Source organism: Spea bombifrons, chromosome 1, assembly GCF_027358695.1.
Source record: "Spea bombifrons isolate aSpeBom1 chromosome 1, aSpeBom1.2.pri, whole genome shotgun sequence".
In the NCBI taxonomy this organism is placed as follows: Eukaryota; Metazoa; Chordata; class Amphibia; order Anura; family Pelobatidae; genus Spea; species Spea bombifrons.
In genome coordinates, this window is record NC_071087.1 from 121,720,630 (window position 1) to 121,732,267 (window position 11,638).

The 11,638-nt window shown below is 43.0% G+C and overlaps 1 protein-coding gene across 1 annotated transcript in view; it reads right to left on the reverse strand.

Moving 5' to 3' along the window:
- Positions 1 to 10,459, reverse strand: part of SFSWAP (splicing factor SWAP) — a 54,580-nt gene extending 44,121 nt beyond the window's left edge. The window contains exons 1-3 of the mRNA XM_053471589.1: positions 10,202 to 10,459; positions 6,248 to 6,417; positions 5,628 to 5,768 (exon numbers count right to left, since the gene is read on the reverse strand). Coding sequence (XP_053327564.1) covers positions 5,628 to 5,768; positions 6,248 to 6,417; positions 10,202 to 10,380 — 490 coding nt within the window. The 5' untranslated portion in view covers positions 10,381 to 10,459. The remainder of the gene's footprint in view (positions 1 to 5,627; positions 5,769 to 6,247; positions 6,418 to 10,201) is intronic.
- Between the last annotated feature and the right edge of the window lie 1,179 nt (positions 10,460 to 11,638).

Below are 11,638 nucleotides of genomic sequence, written 5' to 3' on the forward strand. Positions count from 1 at the left end.
ATGTGCAGGCTTGATTCTTGAGGAGACCAGGTTCCCTGGGTAATATGGCTTCCCATGACAGCACCCCAGCCTGTCAAACTGGCGTCGGTGGAGATTACCACCCAATCTCTCGTCCGCCAAGGGAGTCCCTGTGAAAGCTTCTTGGCTGACAGCCACCAACGGAGTGACTCCCGAACGAAGGGAGAAAGCCGGACCTTCTTGCATAGGGATGTCCCGGAGCGATCCCAGTGATCCAGTAAAAACCGTTGAAGAGGTCTTGCGTGAGCCAGTGCCCAGGGAACCGCCGAGATGGAGGAGGTCATTAGACCGAGCAAAGACATGACGGATCTGAGGGACACTGATTTGCTCTGTAGGACCGCGTGTGCGAATTCCCGTAATCTTAGGATTTTGTCCTGCGGGAGAAACGTCTTCTGTACTTCTGAATCGAGGATCATTCCCAGAAAGGTCCGACGTCTGTTTGGAAGTAACTTTGACTTTAGAGAGTTCACCAACCATCCCAGGTTGTGGAGAGTCTTGAGGGAAAACTCTAGATGTGATTGGAGCAATGATGCCGAGGCTGCAATTAGGAGCCAATCGTCCAGGTATGGGACCACTTTGATGCCTCTTTGCCTCAGGAAGGCCACGACCACTGACATGAGTTTCGTGAAGATCCGTGGTGCTGAAGCAATCCCAAACGGAAGGGCCCGAAACTGAAGATGACGAACACCTTGTGGCAGTGTAACGGCCAGGCGGAGGAATCTTTGGTGGTCTTCCCTGATGAGGACATGTAGATAGGCATCCCGCAGGTCTATAGTGACCATGAAGTCCCCCGATGAAATAATCTCCGTGGCGGACTTCAGGGATTCCATCCGAAACCTGTTGTATTTTATACAGGCATTTACCAACTGTAGGTTGATTATTAACCTGAATTTCCCGGATGGTTTTGGTACGACGAAGACGTGGGAATAGGTTCCCTCTCCTATTTCTAGATGAGGCACCGGGACTAGCGCCCTCTCGTGAATTAAGTTGGTGAGTGTGGAGAAAAATCCCGCTCTTTTCCAAGGATCTGCGGGGGGCATGGACAGCAGGAATTTCTGGGCAGGTAGGTGAGTAAACTCCAGTGCATAGCCTTGATTGATGATGCGAAGGACCCAGGGGTCTGAGGTGATCTCTTCCCAGGCATGAAAGAAACCGGTTAACCTGCCCCCTACTTGAAGCCTGCTGGCGTCAGAACCTTCCTGATTTACCGTCCCTGCCTCTGCCTCTTCCTCTCTGGAATCTACCTCTTGCGTAGGGTTTACCCCGAAAGGACTGGTAGTCTTGATTGGAGGTAGAGGGCCTGTAGAACTCCCTGTCTCTTGGAGCTCTATAGTAATTAGACCTGAAACGAGGTGGTCCTTTCCTCTGAGGTAACCAGTGCTTGTCGCCCGTGGTGGATTCTAAAATCGTGTCGAGGTCGCTGCCGAAGAGGTGATTCCCCTGGAACGGAATGCCGCACAGCTTGTGTTTTGAGGCATTATCTGCCGACCACGACTTAAGCCAGAGCGCTCGTCTAGAAACCGTTGAAAGTGCCGTAGCTTTAGCAGATGCACGGACAGATTCAATGGAGGCATCGGAGATGAAATCAATTGCTAAGCAGGTGTCGGTCAGGTTTCTTGCGACCTGCTCAGTCCCTGGAATAGCTGCCAGGTCTTCCACCGCTTGTTGAAGCCAGATCTTAATGGCTCTAGAAGTTGACGCTATTGCAATGGTTGGACGAAAGTTCGCCGCTGCTGCTTCAAAAGCCCTCTTGGCGGCATTCTCGGCCCGCCGGTCCATGGGGTCTTTGAAATGAGACGCGTCCTCCATCGGAATGGCTGTTTTCTTCGTAGCCTTGGCTACTGCGGTGTCCACTTTCGGAACTTCCCAGGCATCAGAGTTCTTACCATCAAAAGGGAACAGCTTTTTGATTCTGGAAGACGTGAAGAATCTCCGGTCAGGATATCTCCACTGCTCCGTGATTATTGCTGAAAGTGAATCGTGAACTGGAAAGGTCTGCGGTTTCCTAGAGTGACCCTGAAAAGGATCCGGTTTTGAGACTGGTATGTCATCCTGTAGATTCAAAGTAGACCTGACTGCAGATATGAGCTTCCCTGTTTCTTCGACTGGGAAGAAAAAGGTTTCCTCTTTAATATCCCCCTCCTCATCCGAAGACTGGGGGTCATCCGACTGGTAGTCATATTCCGAAAAAGGAGCCGAATAATCTTCCAGGGTATCTGGAAGAACATTTGGTGGACCCTGCTGGTAAAGTTGATGGTGAGGCACCGGCGCCTGAGAGGAGCTTGCCATAGCCCGAAAACAGTCAAAGGTAGACTGAAGTTCCCCTTTCAACCAGGAGGTAAATTCCGTTGCGGAAACTTCTTTAGGCCGAGAGCAGGAGCTGCACATTTTGGCCGTAGGGTCGTGAAGGGTCTTTTTACAGGAAGAGCAGGCTTTGTGTTTCGTTTTACCCACAGACTTCCTATGTGGGGAGGCCTCAGGAGGGATGTCTGGATTTTTATCTGACATGACTGAGGAGAAAAAACACAAAAATGAGACCACAGAAAGCAATGGAAATAGGCCATGGAAATCTCCTTAAAACCCAGGAGGGAAACACCTACTTGAAAAAGGCAATATACAATCCTTAGGCACAGGCAGGCACAAAAAAGGAGTAGAAAATGCAATAATACAGCCCAGGAACGAGAGCAAGGAAAGATCTTACCCATTCTGGCGTTTTTATAGAGGCATTTAGGCGCCCAGGCCCAGAAAACGTCACATCCGGAAATTCCTCGTCAATTGACCTCTCGTGACCCCGGACGCAGCCGGGGGTAATGCAGAGAGGAAAATAATGAACAACGGGTGCCGTGAAACCGGCACAGCCGGCTATAAAGTCCCGCTCGCAGCGCCTCCGGAGCGCTCTCCTGCCGTGCCTCACGCTGAGGATTCCTCCTCCCCGGGACGGAGGGAACCGGAGCCCGGGGATGCACCTCCCAGTGAGCCCCCTGGGCTGTGGGCAGCATATACCGAGGACTGAGCCTCGAGTAACCGCGAGGACCGCGGAGTTACAGCCTCCGAGGCTGCCGCATCACCCTGGATCCACCGGGATCACTATCGGGGATCGGAGAGAAGGACGCCCCCCCGGGGCTCCAAGAAAACAAAAAAGAAGAGGGAAGGTAAGCTAAAGCCTAACCGCTACCTGAGTAGGGCAGGAAACAACACTGGGGAGGAAGGGGGAGGTCTCCTTTTTTTGTAGTGTTTCCTGCCCTACCTGGTAGGCGGAGCCTTCTTCTCATGTGCCACCTGGAATGGCAAGGGAAAATGATAATACTAACTACTACTTGCAATAATATGTTATCCCCGATTACCTAAGGACTAAGCTGCATGAACACACTCGCAAAAATAATTTTAAAGTACTGGCGTTTCCAATCACTCAGTTGTGAAACATTCATTAAAATATTCAGATTGCCAGACAGCTCAATGCTACCTGAAGCAAAAATTTTTACTTATAAACAATGACTAATTGGATGGCACAAGCAAAGTAGCGTGGAAACATGACATTTACAATTAAGCGAGGCACCCTGAAACAGCAGGACTACATATACAGCCTGCCAACATTCCTGATATTGGAAGACTTAAAAGGAATATTAAAAGCTGCTGGGAAATACCCTCTTAGACAAGTATATGGCTTATAATTCTACTTAAATGTCAGAATTAAATTGGAAAACTATTTATCGACACAACGTGTCAGAAAAGCAATGAGAACCATTCCTATTCAACCATAGAAAAAATTGGCAAAAACTTAATGTATTCCTCCCTCTTCTCCCTTATTTTTCTTTAGAAACAGATTCAGCAAATATGCTTACATTTGGCAAACGAGGAATATTAAATCTATAAAAAAATATTAGTACCGCTCCACAGGAAGGATAAAAATTGTATTTACTTGGGGTCAATAGAAAAATTGCTTCCAATGAATACTAATGAGACAAGAAGAAAATCTTTCAGCCTATTGACAGATAATGCACAGCCAAGGGACATTAATTGATGGAATTAGATGCAAAGTGCTCAATTTCTTAAAATTGATAGTAATCCTCATTCTAAGACTGCTTTTATTATGTATCATACACTAAATGGTGGCCATGTCAGGCTGTCAGGGATTAGCCTTTGTTACGTTTGATGGTCAAATCATGAACACCATGAACTGAAGGCTTGGTGATCCGGCATTCCCTACTGGGAGACGTCACTGCTGATGTCATCAGATCCCCTGCGGGGATATCCAACTGCTAACCCTACTGGCAGATTACATACATTGTAATGGAAGTCTATGGGGATGTCTGGTGATCACAGGGTGATCAGTGCAGGGGGGATTGCAAGGACAAAGTTTCACACTCTTCCCACAAATGGGGGGAAAATACCAAGTAGTTATAAAATAGTATTCACAGTATTTCAGCAAGCGACTGATTCATGTAAAGTTTTGCGAAGGAATGGAATCTGAATTGCAGTACACGCTACTCAGTTACTATTCATAAGACTCAAAGGCATTGCTGTAAATCAGGGCTTGACAAATTTGTTGTGAATCTAGGCGCCAGGTAAAAAAGTTAGGAGCCAGGATTTTTTTAAACTAACAGTTGGTCAGGAGGGATCTGATCATCATCAGCCCACTTACTAAACTCACAGCATTTGACCTGGAAGCACCCTGGACTTTCAGGTCAGTGCTGTTTTTTCTTTTTTTTATTTATTTTTTTTTTAACTCTTTTGATGCTGATGTTCCATTGGAGCACAGCATTGACTGATATTTAGTCCCCAAATGTTAACCCCTGCAATGCCACGAATGTGTCATACACAATTGTGGCACTGAAGGGGTTAACGCTGCACTGTCGCTCTCATGGAGCGATCAGGCAGCAGGGGGGTGTTGGGGCTGGTCTCCACACTCATGGGGAGACCAAAGAACCCTCTCCCCTGTCCCTGAAGCTGCCTCTGGCAGCTGGGACACAATTGCTGGTCTATAGACCAGCCACTGCAGGAAGAGTCTCTGATGACTGCTGTAGGCTTCCATGCCTACAGGAATCATCAAAGGGCTTTTGGGGGCTCGTTTTTGCTGTTGCTGGTTTGCCTGGGCTTCCAGGCAGACCACCAGCAGCAGAGCCCCCTGAAAAACGGGAATTAACCCCTAAATGCCGCGATCGCGGCATTGAAGGGGTTAAAGCTGCCCTGTCGCTCTCATGGAGCGATCAGGCAGCAGGGGGATGTTGTGTCAGGTCCCCACACTTGTGTGGGGACCCAATCAACACTGAACCCCCTTTCCTGAAGCTGCCTGTGGCAGCTGAAAACACGATCGCTAGTTTTCCAACAACCGCGTTTTCAGCCTACAGGATCACTCCGTGGGAGTGATCTCAGGCTCGGGGGCGGGCTCGGAGTGGCTGTGCAGTCTGCCCATACACATGGGCAGACAGAAGAAGCAGCGCCCCCGTGTGGTGACTCAGCCTCTTACATCCACAATTTTTTCTGGATGTAAGAGGCTGACAAAACCTAGGCGCCAGGACAAAATTCTCTGTCGCCATGGCGACCTGGCGCCTGGGATTTGTCGAGCCCTGCTGTAAATGCATTAAAACCTTTATGAAATACGCATATACCTCTGTCATCTTTGTCCCTTTGTGGCTCCTCCTCTTCTGTGGGCTGCGAAGGATCATAATAATCACTTTTATATTGAAAGCCCACTGAGTTATAAGTTCCATCTTCAGCCAACGCTTCACTCAACCTCTTATATTCTTCCTCTTGAAGAAAAACCAACATCACATTAATACAATGCAACTTCAAAGGAAATAAAAAAATGAAAAAAAAAAAATAAAGCTTTAGTGCATTTAGCAAAAAAGCAACTATAAATCATCCTTAGATTTTTCTAGGAGCCACCTACAGGAAAAAAGCAAATAACTTTTCCTGATAATTCAGTTATGTGTGCCAAGGTTCCAATTTCTAGACATCTCCTATACTCGACAGATGAACAGACATTTAAGTTATATTTTTGCTCTTTTGGGGGTGGTGGGATGGGGAATATTCCACTGCCCAGTGAAATTCAGAGAAGCCCCAACAAATAAACTATCCTGTAGTCCACATTCAGACAGCTGTTTTCCAATCCACTGGGTACTGTCAAACAGATAATATCAGAAAGAGTGAGTAAAATAAACACAAATCATGTTTGTTCAATATATTCTGTTAAGATTATTTTTTTAGTATTTTAGTATTGTAGATGTACCTTGCCTTGCTTCCTCTTCAAGCAAGTCCGTATGCAACGCTAAATACCTCTCTTCGTCACATAGAGCCTCTATTCGAGCCTCCTCTTCTGACAAATTGTAATTTCGGTTCCATGAATTGTGCTCAGCGTCATATTCAGACAGGTCATGCAGATGACCACGTCCATCATACCTGCAACATGAATGAGAAAAATTAGTGCAATGTACAAACTACAGTACTTTTGTGAAAGTGTCTTACCTGCCTATACTTAACTTGTAATAAACTGAATCGTTAGTAACGGGCATATTTTTCCAGAATATAAGTTCAGTTAGGTCTAAGAATGGATTTATTGTGTACCCTGTTCAGAATATTATAATATGCTAATATAACAGTTCTGGATCATAAAGTTTCACTTTTTTGGAAGCCAATTTAGATGGCAGTTAACTGCCAAGAGGCATCTTTTGGCAGTATAAGTACAAGAGCTTACCGTATGTTTCAACCAACCAAAAATGTTTTGTACCTTTCTTTTGGGTTTGGAAACGCATATTGTTTACATTCACACGAACCCGAACACATAAATACCTATCCGTAAGGAAATTTTCTCGCTTCTTTCTGCTGGTCCGCATCTCTCAGCAGAGATCTTCGCCACAGAAACCTGGGTCCCCTGGTGGTAAAATCATGGCTAGACTCCACCGTTAGCCAAATGGCTGAAGAAATAAGTTCTGGTTACGTAGCAGAGAGACACACATACATAGCAACTGGAACATACAAGTGAAGTTTAAGGAGGCAGTAGGAACGAAAAAAAAAACCCCATGAATTCGGAAGTAAAAAAAACAACCATCTCAAGGCAGATTTGTTATTTTAGATCTTTTAATAGCCACCATAATTTAAACAGCATGGATACAGAAAATGAGCTTTTACTTCTAATAAAAACCTTTACAAAGTACATAGAAGTATTTAAGCATCTTTCCCTTAAGAATAATATGTGCCTGACACATGCACGGCTAATGATGCAAAACTATATTTCCCTGGGTTACATTTCTCCTTGGAAATTACATCCATTTGGAAAACCACAGGAGAAATGAGTAGGTCCAAAACCAAAGTTTGACTGCTACGTACTGAACAATGAACTGCAGCGTGTAACAAAAAACACTTGCAGACACTATGAAGATCTGGTACCATTTCACCGATGCAATCGATGGATCATGGGATCATCGGGATCATGGAATCCCGATGTCAAGACATCAGAAGGACACCTTAATTTACAAAACGTAGAACAGAGTTTAAAGGAATCTTTGCTCTGAATGAATAGGCTGCAACAAAACTGCACATTGACAACTGTTTTCTCATTGCTGAAAGATTAATAGAAAAAGGAGAGAATTAAAAATACAAAATGTGCTAGTCCAGAATGGAATATTAACCCTTGATTTTGGTTCTAGAAGTACTTAAAAATGAGTTACTTTGAATTGCTAAATAAGAGACAACCAAAACGCAGAACAAATATTCAAATAAAATCTTTTCCAAACGTAAAACCTCATTTCTTTGAAGAGCAGACAATCTTAATAAGACTCCAGCTGAGGTCTACCCAGGGTTTGAAAAACACCAGTAGTCAGGATTTATATGTTACTGTTGATTTCTAACTTTTTAAAATGTTATACAGAGCTCAGCGGATTCATTTCTAAAATTGCTGTCTTGAGGAACATATTTCTACATTTGAATTTGGCTCTGGCTCATATGCGGTTTTATTACATAACAAATGCAAGCCAGCTATATCGCATTTTAATTTATAAAAAAAAAGCCAGTAGACATGTTGATGACCAGATCTCGCTCAAGGCAAGTAATAAATAACACATCATCGGTACTGAGGATATCCTAGGGGCCCTTGTTGGCAGAGGCCTAGAATCCCTCATGCATTTTAAGGGATTTCATTGGCCGAAGAAATAGTTAGTGAGATCTTATGTACTTCTAGGCAATTATGGTCAAACGCATCAACTGCTGGTCTTTTATACAAGTGAACGTCACTGATGAGTGAATATATTAGGCAATTAAATGCTAACGGGAATACAAACTTCAGGTTTCTCTACAGTCACATACAGAGGTTTGGATTTGAAAAAGATTCCTTTACACATCCTTATTCCCATTGGTATACACATAAAAACAATTAACCGGCTTCCCGAAGATATTAAGAAGAGTGTCAGTCCATCGATGAAACCTTCCTAAGAGTGAATAGAATCAAACGAAAGCACTTAAGGATAGGTCAGTATGCCTAAAGCATAGGGAACTCTGGCACTCAAGGGGGTTCAGAAGGCACGCAAGAGCGTGGATCCCATTTCCTGAAAATGTATATGTGCTATGCCATGTGCCTGGTCGCAAGCGGCCTTTCTAAATTAAATTGGTTGACTAATACGGATATATTCCTTTCATACAACATTAACAGCTAAATGGGCACAATTCAAGTGGAAATTATAATTTCATGCAAGAACAAAAAAAAAAAACAGTAAACAATACAGGTGTTCTTTAACACATAACAGCATCATTAAAGACACACCTCAATGTATTCTTTGCCACAGCTATGTAGAGAGCTGTGAGAAATTTTGCTTGCAGTATACACACACATACATATATATATAATGTGTGTGTGTGTATATATATATATAAATATAAAACATAATAAGTTTCCACAATATGCATATTGCCACTACTTTCTACAACCCCCATTAAACCAACAAAAAGGTCCAACTTTACAGGCTTTTTTCTTTACACAAATATAAGCTGGGCTGGATTTTCAGTACCGAGTTATATATATCGCCAACATAGTTCTACGCCCTAAACAATGCAAGACACGTATGTAAAACTAAGAACACCTCGGACTTTTTAATAAGGTAAAAAGCATGGCATCCGGCCAAAAACATGTAATTGATGTTTATATCAAATGTTTCTATATACTTTAATCAGAAAGGTTAGAGCCTAAAAAAACGGATGATCTATGAACACAATATTAATTGTGTTACACTAATATGACACAAAATAAACTGGAGTACACGTTGCTAACATATGAAAAAAAATCACATTTCAAATTTAAGATTAAAGTGAACAACCATTAGAATATTACATTTGCACACCTGCATAAAAATAACAAACACATTAAATACTTCATGTTATACTGTAGCACTTGATATACCGCTCATGAATGATGCACTGTAAGTACTGTATAGAGACAGAGTAAGAAGATGGGAAGTATAGGTTACAGAATAAACGTAAAGAATAATGTACAAACGCTAATCGGGTAAAAACCTATCCGAACCCAGGAAGTTATGGTACATAGCATACATAAAACTTAGTAACTATTGTTGAACCCCACTATTTACATACAAAAATAAATGTAACTTTATGTAATGTAACTGTCTATGTGATACATGTGTCATATTACACTAAAATAAGTTACTGTTCATCTACTTAATAGTACATATACAGTTTCAGGAAAACTCCACTTTACCCTCGATATTCACCCTTTCACCGCAAGAGTACCCAATAATGCAGGCTTAAATTATATCCACAGTCAGGGTATATTCACTAAAGGGAGAGTTGGTGGATGAGTGGCTAACTCATTACAATATACATCACGAAGGGGCTTCAGTGGCAGTTTCCTTCAGTATGACAGGTTGATCGGGCCATGTATAATGTATTATTCAATGTGTAAGGCTACTAAAGACACTGCATATTATCCAGGGCCAGCTAAGTTCTCCCTAAGCTTATATTAGCGCCCTATTTACATGCACACGCTTTACACATACATACAGTTGGTACGCACGGATTTCTACTGTGACATGGAAATATATAGGAGACCTGCAGCGCACATACATTGCCCCTTAATATGTTTCAGGCCCCTCTAGCAAGTGCAGGAGTCAAACCAGCCACTGAAACACAATTAAACAGATATTAATAAATATGCTATTCTCACGAATGTCCAACCGACCTATCGATCATGATTTGGGAATCTCCCATCCACGGGATGAGGTGTCTCCCCTGCTCGTGGTACGCGGCCTTCTCATCGTCGCGGAAGATTTTGCAGGCATAGCCGAAAACCAGCAACTCCGCCACGGCTTTCTTCTCGGTGTTCGACCGACTCTTCTTCCGTGCTGTGCCGCCATACATCCCGGACCAGCTGTTTGACACACCACACAGAGAAACAGGAAGAGACAAAAACAGGCCTCCGTCACTTCACGGAGCCTTACACAAAATGGCATATCAATCACTTCCGCCCCTGAGTGGCCCGCAGATTCGACACAGAACAACCCCCCCTACAAATATTTTTTTTCGTTAATGCCTGCAAGTAAAAACGAATATAATCTATTTTATTATAGGTCGAGTACAAACAGTTTTTATTAATTTTATATGCGCAGTTTTTCTTATATTAAAATGTTGAAAGCGCTCCAGTGTAAAGCAGTGATATTTAATTGAGAAAAAAAACAATATGGCTGCGCCCATGGGAACTGATAACTTGTATAATTCTAAAGACTAACGCTATAAGCAAACACAGTTCGATAGCATGGTGTATGGATTTAGCGTGGTTTAAAGGGACGTTTAACAGAGCACATCTGTAGCGTTATTATGTAGGGCGGCAATCTATAATTGTTTAATAAATACCGTATATCACAACATAACATTAGCTATACAGTACATGTCCTAAGGAGAAGCTTAACCTATTGAATTTGAATGTTAACATTAATTAACTGGATTAGAAAAAGTGTAATTGAATTTACTGAATAACCTCTTGAATTGTGCTCAAAATATGAACCCTGATTACCTAGCATTACGGTGACCACTTCAGCTAATGTTCCAGAACTGGGCCAGGACGTGTAATGTTACCATACTTCATGTGGGGTCTCAATTACTCAGTTATACATCCCAGATACTGCATGAAAGCACTTAATGTGAAAATGTAAAAGGTAAGCGTACCCTAGAAATAATGACCAATCTCACTATCTCCCTCCTCTAAATCTTCCTTGTTTCTCCCCATCTCTTCTCTTATTCATTGATCTTATTTGGCATCCCCTCATCTTTTCTTCATCTCTTCCTGTAACTAACATGTGCACTGCCACACGTTTTTACACAGAATTACTCAATAAAATGGACTTACACATACACTTCCATGCTCACACACACACACACACACACACACACAGCTCAGCTAACAAATAAACATACCCATCCATGCTCATACACACTTACGTACTTACACAAACATACATATACATGCTCACACACACATACATATGCATGTATGCTTACAAACACTTATACACTTCCCCTCCTCCCCCCTTACCATCTCCCCTCCTCCCCCCTTACCATCTCCCCTCCTCCCCTCCTCCCCCCTTACCCCCTTACCATCTCCCCTCCTTACCCCCTTACC